The sequence below is a fragment of the Taeniopygia guttata genome, chromosome 1, assembly GCF_048771995.1.
Source record: "Taeniopygia guttata chromosome 1, bTaeGut7.mat, whole genome shotgun sequence".
In the NCBI taxonomy this organism is placed as follows: domain Eukaryota; kingdom Metazoa; phylum Chordata; class Aves; order Passeriformes; family Estrildidae; genus Taeniopygia; species Taeniopygia guttata.
The window spans coordinates 981,743-996,452 of NC_133024.1; the positions used below are offsets into that span (position 1 = coordinate 981,743).

Consider the following 14,710-nt stretch of genomic DNA (forward strand, 5'->3'; position numbering starts at 1 on the left):
TTTTTCACCAGGGCCCACATCAATACCCTTTGTAATATAAAAATACACGTCTTTAAAAGATGAATACAAACTACCTGATTCTTTTCACAAAGTGCTCAAGGGATATGCTACCCAAAACTGACATCTGGTCTGGCCCCAGTCCCATATTTCTACTAGTGAATGGCAGACAGACCATAAGCAGACCAAAACACTGACTTTCTGCAAGCATTATTAATGGGTCCACCAGCACGCAGTGGTGAGAGTGGTGATTTTAAGATTATACCAATAATAGGAACGGCTCTGAGGTATGAAAATAGACAGGAAAAACATGTTGTACATAGTAGCAATCTATAGCAGCGAGAGCCCCAATCTCTGTCACTGTGCAGTGTTAAACTGCGTGAAAGAATGTTTTTAATAGCAATAAAATAGTATTTAATTCATCAAATTGGGAAAATTTATCTAGACTCATTTGATTATTTATTCTATAACTCAGTTTTGTATTTGTGTACAGTTTAAGGTTTTTTTTTTTTCATATTAACTCTCCTCCATTTTCTTAATTTTCTTTTCCTTAATACATCTGGATGTCCTTTTCCACACGACAGATTAGGCTGCAATCAGATTTACCATAGACTAGGCAAAAGCACAAGGGAGCTTTACAAGATGCAACCCATTTTGGCTGTAGACAGAACACAGCAAGAAAATTAAATCACCTCTGAAGCATTAGAACCATGTGCTCTGAATACAGGTTTTCCTGATTCCACAGAGCTGGATTTGATTTCTAAAACAATGTCTCTGTTTAGAGAAGTCTTTAAAACCCCAGTTCCAGATACAACAGAGAAAATTCACAGACACTGATGAAACCCAGGAGCCTGGGTTTTGCTGCTGGCTCTGTCACTGCCATGAACCCACCATAGGCTCTCCATGGACACTGACTGTCAGCAGAGGAGATTAAAAAGGACAGCAGTAGTGAAAAGGCACAGGAAAAATGGAACAGAATATGCTCCTCATACATAACATTTAGGTTTAAGACAACTGTGCTGTCACTCATAATTCCTAACAAATAGCTGCACCACCATCCTCTTTCTGGAAAGGGCTGAACATCTGGTGCCTGGAACATGGTCCTTGTGAACAGTTGCATGCATACAATTTGTGAAGAGATTTGTGTTTCTAACCTTTCCTGAAAATGCTCATTCTCTTTAAACTCGTTCATGGAAACTGGCTATGTTGAACAAATTAATAAATTTAGTAAATTAAGGCTGCAGCTCTTTTTCTGTCTTATGACATTCTCAACATACTGACCTGTGTTTAGGGTGATTTTTCCTGAGGGTTTTCCTTTTTATTATGACTTAAATAAGCAAAATAGGTTTATCCTTAATTGAAACAGATCAGTTACTTGCAGTTTCTGGTAGAACCCTCTCTCAATATTTATGTTAGATAACTATCTTGCTCTGAACACAAAAATACAATTCCCCCCCAAAAAATGCGTTCCAGCAAAACATGTTTTTCCCATCTCTATTATGACAATATCTATTAGAAAGTTGTCTTTACCTGTCTTCCTCAGAAGGGCTGATTATAAAAACAAAACAGAAGAGCAAAACCTATTAAATCAATGTCATAACTTCCTTTATGTCTTAAAACTTTAACAAGTTTGCTTTGGTATTCTACAGGGCATAACCATTTGAAAACGCTTACAGGAAAATCCTTTTAAGTTGCATAATTGTTCAGTTATTCCGCTACATAACAAATTGTTCTGCTTTTAGTGAACTGAAATACTTTCTATTGATCCCAAGGAATGAGCAGAGGAGAGCCATCTCAGATTATTGTGAATAATGCAGTTAAATTGCTGTCAGTACCAAGAAGGTCAAAGCTCACTTATTCCACCTAAAGGTTTAACTTACAAGCGATGGGTTTTTGGCATGCACAGCAGAGAACAGACTGCCAGAAATATCAGCATTTTATTTGTCTTCTCAAATCAACCAAGTGCTTGCAGACCTACTAGGCTGCAAATACCAAGGTGGAAGGTTTTGCTGCCTTCCAGTCTGAAAACTGGATGTAGCCTAGGGTTCCAACAACAAGACCTCTCACTACAGCTGCTTTGTTACCTACATGTATGCTAGTTAAAATACTCCAGGCAATAAATTCTAAGAAATACAGCTTACAGTTTTATATAAAACACAATTTAGATTAACTCATGAAAATTAGAACTCATTAGATTCTAAAAGGTATATCCAATCCATTCAAGAAAAATCACAATTTGTGAGCCCTGTACTTCAAAAGTCAGACATTTTACATTTGATGCATTAACTTAAATTCACTTTTCACGCTGAAGCACAAATGGATTTGAGGGAATCAGGTATATTTCTATACCTGGAAAATATATTTCTAGAAATACAGAGAGTTAAAATATTCCATATCATTTATCAAACTATCCCACACCTTTTTTTTGATCCAGGAGAGAGAGACCTTTACATATCCTAAACACTAACCTTTAGAGCCATCCCAAATTAACATCAAGAATCTGAAAAAGAAATCTAAATACATCACATTTTTTCCAAAAGGATTTCTGTGATCTTCCTTGTTTCATACTTGGACATATTAGAAGTAGCAGATATGAATATATCTTTTAATTTTAGGATAGAACAATAATGCCTTGTCTTAAAATCACAGCAAACATTTCATGTGAAAAATGCCAGGAGAAAAAAAGATCAGTTCTGTATTTCTATTTCAGTTGCATATATAGAGGCACCAAATATGAGAGCACTTGGTTAATACATCCTAGGAGTTCCCCCACACACGCCTGACATCCTGCTAAGCTCATTGCATCGTCATACATGATCATGCTCAATCACCATACATGCATCAGGATCTTTTACCTGTAATCCAGGATATGGATGTTTTTGTATCCAGGTAGTCCTTCAAACACACTTTTAATCTATTTTGATGGAAAAACAAAAAAATTAACACAGATTCCGTTTGCTTCTGCTCATGTGGTGAGAAATCAGGAAGTGTTTCTAGCGTTTCCTAAAAATGTATCTGAGCTGTTATATAGAACAGGTGAAAAACAGTTAAATATTCTTTCCTTTATGGAAGAGTAGTTTTGGTGTCATTGTTTCATTATTAGAAAAAGGGGAAATAAAAAGTATGAAGAACAACATCCAGTACTGCCCAAGAAGTGTATAGAAATATTCCAAGGGGAGAAATGGAAAGAGACTGCCAAGATAATAAACTGTGCTACAGGAGACAAAACCAAGACAGAGAATACTGAAAGTTCATGCTGGTTTAGAAAGTTTTTTAGCTTCCGAAGATCCTTGCCAGTTGAGGATTATTTTTTACTCTGTAAATTCTTGTTCCCTTCCCCCATCTCCTGATTTTTAAACTGTCTCTGGTGAGACTTAAACAATCACAGTGACTTTTTTTTCTGAGGGCTTCTTTATTCAAACTCAGAGAAAACCAGGCAAGGGATCAAAGGAGTGGAATATCCATGTGCCAGGTGGACTCTGCCCCATTTGACATTTTTTACACACACACACATACCATGGCATTGCTACTTGGACTCACAAAGGAAAACTGAGATGTCAGCCTGCGCTAGCAACTTGTGAAAGCCATGGTGATGGTTTTTGGCTGCAGTGAAGAGTACATCCCTCTCCCATTCGGCCCAGGATCTGGCACAGGGTTAGCCCAGTAAAAAGGATTTGGAGAATCAACCCCAACTAAATGGGGCTGAGAAGGAGGCAAAGCTAGAGAAAAGATAAGCCTCATGTTATGACAACTTAGATGCCTCTCCTAGGAGAAAAGAAAGACACACACCCAATGGCAATATAATTACCATCATTATAGACAAAATAAAAACCAAATATTGGAAACCATAGGCACACAAAAATCATCAACCCTGACACAGAGGCCTTTTGCTCCTCTGGCTTTGCAGAGCCAGCAAAAGGAAAAATGAGGTTAGGAAAGGGAATCACCTGAGAAATGAATCGTTCAGACAGCAGTTGGTACTCAGCAGCAGATGGGTCCTTCAGCTCCTCACTGTACTGTTCACCAACAATCAAAATGTTGAACTCAATCATCTGCTCAGCTACAGGCCTGACCAGCTTTTCATCCTGCTTCTTGATCTCGTTATTGATCTGGAAGGGAAGGAAGAAGGGAGAGCAGATGAGATAACACATGGATGCTGCAGTGCAGAGCAAGGCCCTTCACTGCAGTGGGATGCTCAGGAAGCCCCAGGGACAGAGGCAGTGACTAACGAGGCAGTCTAGTAAGCAAAAACATTTCCGGAGAATTCTCATATTTTCCATTTGGACACCTTCAGTGTAAGTCCATCTCACTGACCTCAGGCACCAAGTGAGGTACAGATGTACGTAAAGGTGTGTGGGCTGTTCACGAGGCAGTTCAAAGTGCAACCACGGCTACTCAAACATCTCACCTGAGCCCAGTCAGTGTAGGCTGATTTACCCAAAATTCACTCATTTATCACAAGGCTCCTAGCCACTATTCCAGCTGCCTTTGCCAAGTTGTGCATTGTTCAGCCCCAGGAGGTGAAGGACCCCCCCAGATACACAAGGGGCACTGGGAATGGGAGCTCTGCTGAGCTAAAGCAGTGGCCTCCAGCTGCTGTTCTACAGCTGCCCAAAAAGCCCCGGGGCAGTGGCTGTGCAGTGCATCAGGGATGCATGCAGCTATCGTGGCTGCCACAGGCAGCAGTGAATGCCAAGTTTTAATCTAATTTCAATGACTGGGCATGCTTTCTGCTTACTTCCCTAGTATTTTTAAAATAGCATACTATTCCTTGTGGTGTACTGAATTCATCAGAAAAATAATTTAAAAAAAGATATTTGTCTAGGAGGGAAGAGAAGGCTGGCTTGTTAATTTTAGCCAAATGTCTTTTGCTAGATGTTTTGTATTTGACTATTTACATACATATTTATTGCTTTCTTCATATTAAAAAGGAAAAATAGAGTCAGTAAAACAGATCTTTTCAATGAAGCTGCAGTTTAAGTTATGCATCATGCAGGAAATGGAAAAAAACTTTCTTCAGAAAGTTTATCTGCCATCAGTGAGCAATTCCTACATTGTTTAAGAACCCTCTAAAAATTTTTAGTTAAATTCTCTTTCCAGCCCTCACATTCCTTTTTCACTGGATAACTCTGTCCAAAGACCATAAGGACTGGTACAGTACTTAAAGTTAGTTAGCATTTGGATCTACCCAGGAAAATGTCTTAAAACTTTAGAAATTCACACCCTGATTTTATTATTACCATGATGATTTTTTTGCCTTTTTTTAAATATACCTCTTAGGTATTCTCAGTACCCTTAGCATGCATACTTATAATCCCTTAAGTCTGATACCTTAGTATAGTCCTGGTATTCTGTTAGGCCAGGAGACCAAACACCCAGAGGCCTCACAGTTGGTGCATCATAGAAATCCTTATTAAATACTGAGGTAAAACCCCTTTATCCCTTAACCTTGTCTGGCTCTTAATTTTAGGACCAAGAGAAAGGCATCACTATGAAAACCTAGTTTGTGTTAACACACCATATTAACAACACTTTTAATTGCTATTAAAATGTAAACGACCATAAACAATATCATGTAGGGAAAGCAACAGAATGTTGAACCAAATGAAAAAACCCACTCACAGTGGTGTCCACATTGTCATGCTCATGGATGGCATCACCTGCAGGACTCTCAACGGAGACCTCGTGAGGGGGAGGAACATTGGCAGCTGCATCTGAGTTTGAAAGAGAACAGTATTATTTTGGTTTGTTTGTTGTTGGTTTTTTGCTATATACCCTCAGAAGCAGCTCAGCAAGCATAAACCAATAGTCAAATTTGATTCCTATTCCCATTATCTTGACAGCAAAAGCACAGGAGACACATGAAGAGCCTGAACAAAAGTATCAAATACACTAATCACTATAAGATGCTAACATTCTGCCTAAGCAGAGGTATTTTTGGAAGCATGAGTAAAACCAGCACAGAACTAATTTCTTGAGCAGGATTGTCATGATTCATTAAATAATGGCATGCCAGCACATAACATGATCTCCAGGTTACAAACGGCATGAGAGAGGTGTAAATGTCTCAATTTTCTGGTAATTCAGAATCAACCTTGGCAGCAGTTAGATAAAAACTGACCTCTCAGTGTGGTAACATCAGCATCCAAAGGTGGAGTAGGAGTCCCACTAGATAAAAAACAAATCAGAAACTGAAGCTGGATATGGTAAGATAAATGTAGTAGTTCTTGATATTTCTGTGATTCTGGTAGTACACCAAAAAGCACATGTGCAGAAGAAATTTTTCATGTTACTATTTTGCTCATAACTTCATAAAAATTAGGCTTAGCAGTATTTCAGTTATATTTTGCGACTTAGATTTGGGGTCACTTGCATCATACAACACATCATGTGTGTCTCTGCGTTGCTAAGCCTCTTATATCCCATTGACCTGGAGTCTCATATAAAAATACATTTTGCCTTCTAGCAGTTCTGTAAAGAAAGCAAATGCAAAGAGATAAAACACAAAGATAACTGGTTATACCAAATAAACCACTCAGTTTTTAAAACATTCCCCAGTGCTCTCAAACACTGTAACTCCACTCAAATCACTGCAAGTAGATGGGTTCTTCTCATAATTAATTTTACTCTGCTTATTTGGAAATCTTCAAAACACATCAGTTTCCAAACCCAGTACTGGCATGCACACACACATATAAAATGACTCTGGGCCAAATGTGAAAAGCATTTCAGAAGAACAATCACATGAGGACTGTCAGCCTGAAGGAAAACTAAGAGCTTTGACACAACTTACAGCAAACCCAAGCTGCTTGGAGCCAATTCTGTAAGCCTGGAGCAACTGTCAAGTTACCAAGAGTGGGAGACATGCTCTGACAGAAACAAGTCTTTCCTGAATGAAGGGAAAATCATTCTTTGAGTTTGTCATATTGTTAATATATACAGCACAAGCGGTAAGACTGCAAGTTTAACTGCTGGGGAGAAACTGAACATTACTGAAGTTCATTATATTCAGATATTTCTCTCACTTCTAAAGGATCATCTTGTTTATTGGTGATCATACCTGTGCCATGAAACATGCATTGCAGCAAGTCTTCACTCTGATATACACAACATCATCCACGGCTCCTGGCCTTGCCAGGTTTGTTTGATGCTTCACATGTTCTACAACTGGCCTTGCAATCCAGCCTGTCCCCAAGCAAAACCCCACGCCAAGGTGATATCTTGCCTCCTTCAGGCTGTACAGTCAGTCTTTGTATTACCCCAAAAAAGGCTTCCAGCACCAGCCAGACTCACAGTTCCACTCCACAGCCAGCAGAGCAGCAGCATATGTCCAGAGACCACAGGGTCCCTGAGTTCATGTCTGAAACACTTTCTGCCCCTCACAGACACATTAGGCTGATGTGCCAATAAACAGACCTGAAGGCAAACCTGATGAACTTTCTATTTAAGTCAAAAATCTTTTCACCCATGGTTTCCCAGGAGGCACAGTCAATCCTCCACAAAATAATTAACTATACCAAAACATAGTTCAGGGAATGTTAAACTGACAGGGTGAGATCTCCACAACAATTCTAAAAAATTAACAAAATATAAAAACTTTCACAGGAACAAATCAGAAAATACTTATTCAAGGGTTTAAACAGTATCTTTGTGTATTTTCTTGTACAATAAAATCAATTTGAAGTGTAGTTCTGCCTGCTTCCATCTCATGGACACTGGTACCTGTTTTCAGCCAGCACAGTGCAAGACTGCTTTTGAGTTTGCCAAATCTTTGACAAACTCAGTAAATCATTTTACTAAAAAGTGTAATTTAGACAAGATAGCCTCTCTTAAGGGTATTTTCTAGAGAATGCTGGTTATGTTTTGGAGGGATTTAGTTTATTTACTCATTTGTCATCTTAGAACTGCAATAAAAACTATTTCTTAATTATTAATTGGTCTGATGAAACATTTTCCAATTAAGTTCACCTAACTTCAAGATGCCTCTTTTTCCAGTTTCAATAGGAAGTATATTACATCTATAACAGAGTGTCACCAAATAACGGCATCAGACCATTTTAGTGCATCATGTTTAAAGTTCAGAAGCAGGAATGACTCTACTTTTCAGTAGAGGTGAACCAGTTTGGGATTTTATTTCTTACAAACTATTCAGTGTAACTAGGGTCAGAATAAAACTCAACAAAAGCAAAGTGATGAATAGTAAAAGCTCTGCCACAGGATTTTTAATGTTCTGGTCTGTTCAAACCTATAACTAGCCATTAGCTGAGTCTTGTATCCACCCCCTTTGCTAAAGAAGAGGACAACAGGATACGTGATTTGCTGTGGGAAGCCCTGATCCCATCCTGAGGCTCATGGGACTGGATCCAGGTGGCCCAGATTGGTGCCCAGCATCCTCTGGGGGCCTCCAGGCACTCCTGACCTCCAGCTCCTGCCCCACAGGTCACCCCTGCATCCCACCTTGTCCCTGCCAGCCTTGTGCACACTTGTGCTGCAACTAAGGCCATCTCAAAAGGACCAAAATTACTATTTGACCAACTGAGCACCCAGTTCTGGGGTGGGTTAGCCTTGGCCAAGGGCCACACACCCACCCAGCCACTCCCTCGCTGCCTTCATCTCTGTAAGACAGGGAGAAAATATGATGAAAAGTTTCTTGGTTGAAATAAAGCCAGGAAGATCACTCACTAATTGCCTCCATGGGAAAATCAGACTCAGCTTAGGGAAAACTAATTTATTGCATGTTTGAGTACATTTGGGTAATGAGGAGCAGACTAATATTAAAACACCACTTCTTCTTCACCCTTTTCCAGGCTCAGCTTCACTCTGGACTCCTGTACCCAGTGCACACTCTGCAGGGGCAGCAGCTCCTCCAGGAAAGCTCTGAGTCCTCCCTCAGCTGCAGGGAACACATGCTTTGCCCTGGTGTGGTGCCTTTAGCCTTGGCATTCCCCACACCACTGTTTCTCATGCTTTTTGCTCCCTCCTCCTCTCCCTGTACCAAGTTTCTGCCCCTTTTCACACAGGCTTTCCCTGAGCTGCCACTGCCACTGGGTAGGGCTCAGCCCTGCCTGTCAGAGCCACCTGGAACCACCTCGGGGCAGCCCAGACCCACCCAGACAGGAGCCCCTGAACTAGGTTGCTCGAGTTTTTAAAGGAAAAACCCCCAAAGTACACAAGGAGCCCCACACAAAATGCTGTGGCATAAATCACACTTTCAAAATAGGAGCCGTTTACAAATAGAAAGTCCTAATGTATTTCTCAATTACTGGTCATAGACACATCAAAGTGAATTCTCCAAGTTTAAAAAGTCCAAGAGGACTTTCTCTGCCACCGACCCCAACAAATGGCATCTCTCCAACAGGATACTTCTGTCACAAGCATCACCTTAGGCACTGCTTTAGCCATGGTGACAACCACAGCCCAAGATTGTGTAACAAACCCAGCTCCTTAAGAAACAACAGAGCACACTCTTTGTCAAGGCCAGGTAATATATTCTTCCTGGCACTGAGGGGCTTTTAAATACAAGCCCTCAGGAGCTACCAAATTTTCTGACAGAATTCCAGTGCACAGCTGGCTGAAAATTAAAAACCAAGCACTTGAACATCACCTACTAAACCCCTAATAAATTTAACCAAGCCAGTCAAACACCAAATTTGATCAAATGATCAGCTACAACTTTTTCCAAGAGGATGAAAATATGGTTTTAAGGACACTATGCTGCAACCAGACTCACTTTTTGCACAACATTGATTTTTCATTACTAGAAAGATGAGGTTTGCCTTCTTTTTGCTTTCTACTTCCCCTTAACATTTTCCAAATGCCTACTTTATTGATCACCTAAAAACTCATCAATTGTACAGGGCATCTCTGAGGAAGTCACTCAAAATGCACATGGCAATGCATATACTGAAATGCCTGAACACATCACTTTTCAAGGTAAGCACAGATTCAAATTTGCGCTCATTTGCACCACTTAAAACACACAAGATTTTTTATGGTTTTGCCCCAGGATTAATCCAGGGCCCACACTTGATTTTTAATTCTACCTACACAAGCAAGCCACTCCAGGTAGAGGGATTGTATTCCAACAAGAGTTTATTGTGAATTTGACACAGATATAGGAAATGCAATTTCATACCTGCATGAGTGGTTCCCTGGATCGTCTTGGCTGAGCAGTAAGCAAAATACAAAAACATACACGTATGTATGGGGAGCAGGAGGGAGCACGCACAGGCAGATGTCTAAGCAGCAGAACAAACACTGCATTGCGTCTCCTCGGCAGAAACACGCGGGCTCAGGTCACACAGCTCTGTCAGACACCAGGATCCAGGCCAGACAAGATCCATAAGGGCTTAGGAAGCTGATCTGGAGCAAACAGTGCTTACAGACAGCCTATACATATGGGTACAGCAATCACAGCCCACAAACACAGCTACAGCCCCCTTCCCGTGCGACATCAGGCACGTCAGGAGAAGACATGACAGACATGACAAGTTCCAGCCCACCAAACCAGAAACAGCTCCACTGACCCACAGGCCAACACTGGCTCTTTGTGTGCAGCCATACTGCGGGGCTGAGGAGAAACAACATCACTGACACCATTTCACAGCTCCCCGTCAAGTTCCAGGAAGGTATTCCTTAGATTTTTCTCTACATTTCTCCTCAGCGTTTAAGACAAACCCAACTCTGTAGCTGAAGAAAGTAACATCTTCAGATTTGTAGTACATGTTCTGGACATCCACCAAGTTATCCATTATTTATAAGATGGTTGGTCAATTTGAATGCTCTAAAGTCTAACTGACTATGTCAAGCATTTCTTTTTCTTGAACAGTATTACTTCAATTATCATATTGCACAAAGGGGAGAAAAATTTATTGTCTGATTTTCTCATTTTTAAATATTTCAATTACACGACTTTGAACTAACTAGCAAGCAGCTTCAGTGTTTTTACACTTAAATGCAAGACAAAGGCTTGTATTCAGATTCTCTTAAAATTCACATGCATTTATCTTAATTTTCATTTAGGTAGTTCTTGAATTTTAATATCTCTTGGTTCTAATTAAAACAGGACAAACCTTTCACATTTCCTACCAGACAGTAGGGAGCACAAAAGAAAATAGAGAACTGAAAAGGAACAGTGTGGAACTCTTCACATGTGGTAAAGCAGCGCAAGATGATAAAAAACTGTCAGAAATGAGGAATACCACTGCCAAGTGCACATGCAAGCAGTAAAGCAACTCAGGTATGTTTCTATGTCCCTGCAAGCAGAACTGCTGAACTGATGAATTTATCCCAGCATGGAAGACAAACACTTACTCTTTCATGAAGCACATTTAGATAAATAGTACAAAAGCCAAATTGATACATCATCATCCGTTACTTCCACTGCTGATAAAATATGGATTTCAGATTTGCCAAGGCAGAGAACATGGACAGAACACAGGAGGTCTGGACAAGATTTACTGCAACTAATTTCAGTGAGGTTAGAATCAGCAAGTACCACCATAAAGGACATGTACCTCTACATATTTCATTTTACATTAAAAAGTGCTCCTGAAGAAGTGAACAAGTAGTGTGTTATATTCCTCCTTTTCAACTATCCTGTCCTCTTTATCTTTTCCTCAGTAGCTGCTGTGCATACAGCACTCCAGCAAGGCTGTGACATAAAAGCTCTTGTTTTCTGCTGCAACAGCTCTGTGCTACTTCTTTGCTTGCAGCTGTTTCTCAAGATCTGGCTTTTGATCCCCCAGGAATTAGACAGAAGAACTGTCCTATTGTCAAGAGACAGACTCCAATATTGAGGCAGATTTCATTGTGTGAAATGCCAGTGGCCTAGTGAATAAAGCACTAAAATCTTCAGCTGATGTAGTGCTCTGACACTTCCAGCTGGGGCAAAAACTCTACAATGTCCACTGTGCTGCTCTGCACACATGTGGATTGTGTCCCATATATTGCTTTTCCTTTTGAGGCTTTCTCCTTGGTGGTACTTAGCTTAATCCTCAGTTCCTGAAAAGACAGGGTGGTGAGCACTCAGCCTAGGTGAATGCAGGCTCTAAACCTTACAGGAACAAACTTCCACCTGCTGCACGCCACCGTCAGTAATGCTGGATTGGAGCTGTTCCAGGAACTAAACACTAGAGCCCACGGCACCTTTCTGTGGGCTACATTCAAACTACCCCAGCATTTAACCTTTTTCCAGCTAGAGACACCACAGTGACATCTATGTAGGATTATATGAGTTGTGTCAATCTACTCAAGCCACAGTTTATGAAATCACTATGAGGACACCTAATTTGAGAAGCTGGGGTTTTTTTCTAAGAAGTCTGTAAAATAATTACTCTTCCTGGTATTTTAGTTACTCATATTTAGCATAGCTTTATGTGGCCTGTAAAGCAGAGAATTGACCCTGCCAGTTTTTCAGAGGAGTTCAGCACCAGATTGTTTGGGCTTGAATTACCCTACAAATAACAGCTCACATTAAGTTCTGAGGAGCAATGTAGCAATAATAATTTGAACTTGTTTTCAGTTCAATAAAAGACATGAAAATAACAGGTCAAGTTCAGGTTTGCTTTGCTACAAAGATGCCACAAATTCGTTTTCTGTTTTATTGCCTTTTTAAAAGTGCGAGGAGCCCAAACAGCCAGTTCCCTTGTAAATGTTGATAGAACACATCACTTGAAAGTCTTTCAAAATAGCATTTCAAAGTATTCCTTTTTGGTTTTGTAATGATGACCAGGACTACCTGAAAGCCCTTGGGAAAGATTTCCAAGACAAGCAGAACACTGACACAAGTGACTATGGACACCTCTTTCCCAGAATAGATTTCCCCCAGTAAAGCTCTCCAGGTATTGCCTGTGTCTGTGCCTGGCAGCCAACAAGGTGATGACACACTTAAGCACAAGTACAAGCCTCAGAGTGGCTGAGCTGTTTTGAGCATGCCAACCACACCAGGACAGAGGTTCACATGCAAGAACCACCAGATTTCTCCACCACACTTTTCTATACGTCCTTTTGCACAAAGGTGAATTTTGTTCATCCCCAGTGCACCAATCGGTGCCAGCAGCTGCAAGAACCAGAGAAATGACCATTAGCATTTAGAAAAGGAGAATTACTTACCCACACGACCAGTCAGCACAGGAACTGACAAGAAAAAGAGAGAAAAGGTTACGAAATATCACAGCTCAGCCCTCTTGTTATCTCCAGAGACAATAAAATACAAGGACAGCACAGATACTCACCTGCCCATTGCTTCCTTGGTGTAGGCCAGTTTCTGGAAAACAAAAACAAATCCTAAATATATTTGAGTAATATAAATTGAAATAAATTGAAGTGCAGTTTATACCACTTTATTTCCTTCTGCATGCTGAAATAATTCTTTTCTCTGTACTGTCATTCGTTAAGTTCAAAATTTATTAACAAAGTCCCTGCTGAAAAGGAAATATGTCTGACATTTCCAAAATAAAACTGAAACTCGACATCAGATAGTGTAAAGAGCATTAGGTTTTTCAGAGGTGCTCTACATGTCCTAAAGTGTTCTGCAGGTACAACATTCTCCCACATTAGAGGACACCAACAATAAGAACCTCTTAAGCAAGCAGTCTTCAGAAATTCCGTATTACTTCTGCTAATTGTCTGCAGATTCAAAACCATCTTTTGAAAGTAAAGCCACAGCTTAAAGTACCACGAGCAAGATTAATCTGATGATTTTGCTCACAGTTATACAAGTGGCAGGAATGATATTTTTTTCCTGTAGTGGTGTAGGCTACACAGTTTGTATTTTTTTCATCAAAATTCTCAAAGTATTAGTGCCATTAGTTCCAGAGGTGAGTCAGAGATGCTTCTGTGAGGAACACCACAAGAAGTGAAGGAGGTCCTGAGAAATAATGGGATCTGTTGAGAAATAATGCTGTATCCTGCTGCTGTACCAATGTAAAGAGAATATCAAATACTTACAGATAATTAATCCACAAAATTCCTACTTCTCTGCTTTAGAGGGTCAAAAAAGGATTGTTTGGTGGATTGCTTATTGGGCAGTTTAATTTGCTTTCCAGCCTGGGGTGGGGCAAGCAATGACATATTTGAACTCCATGGCAAACATCACCTTTTCCCCCTAATTAGAAGCCAAGAACTCTAGAGTTCTAATTTTGGCTTGTTTAATCATTTAGGACAGAATAGCCTTTGCCAAAACACCTCACTTCTCTGATTCAGTTCCTTCATTAAGATGGAGTTGGAAATTTACCTATTGCACACAGACTGCAAAGACCATTTAATGTTTGCACTTTCAATACTTGAAGTGATCTATAAATAATCCTCCACAACAGCAGCAGCCACCCCAAAGCTGAGGGGAGCTTTTACTCACTGAAGATCTCTGGCAAGTGCTTTGTACAAAATGAGTTCTCTTGAAGTGAGACCTTCCTGACATTATTATACCAATTCTCCTGATGCTGGGAGCTGAGTTTTGTGTCCGTTGCTTTAGTGCTCAACTTTCTAAACAGTTATTTTATGTAACTAAAAGTTATCATTAATTAATACCAGAACATTAAACACAGGCTACAACAACACAGCAAATCACATGTAGCACCAACCAGATGAGCTTCTGTCAACTCAGGATGCTGCAGAAAAGCAATTATATACAATATTCTTGCCTGATCCTAAGAGACTATCCTTATGCACAGAAGACAAAATATCCTGAGGGTAATCCCAGGCACGAGAAAAA

At 40.2% G+C, this 14,710-nt stretch overlaps 1 protein-coding gene across 1 annotated transcript in view; it reads right to left on the minus strand.

Moving 5' to 3' along the window:
* IMPG2 (interphotoreceptor matrix proteoglycan 2) overlaps positions 1 to 14,710 on the minus strand; it is a 51,088-nt gene that overhangs the window by 23,197 nt on the left and 13,181 nt on the right. Inside the window, exons 4-11 of the mRNA XM_072934419.1 lie at positions 13,233 to 13,264; positions 13,115 to 13,134; positions 9,076 to 9,085; positions 6,119 to 6,165; positions 5,620 to 5,711; positions 3,945 to 4,106; positions 2,853 to 2,911; positions 1,528 to 1,545 (exon numbers count right to left, since the gene is read on the minus strand). Coding sequence (XP_072790520.1) covers positions 1,528 to 1,545; positions 2,853 to 2,911; positions 3,945 to 4,106; positions 5,620 to 5,711; positions 6,119 to 6,165; positions 9,076 to 9,085; positions 13,115 to 13,134; positions 13,233 to 13,264 — 440 coding nt within the window. The remainder of the gene's footprint in view (positions 1 to 1,527; positions 1,546 to 2,852; positions 2,912 to 3,944; positions 4,107 to 5,619; positions 5,712 to 6,118; positions 6,166 to 9,075; positions 9,086 to 13,114; positions 13,135 to 13,232; positions 13,265 to 14,710) is intronic.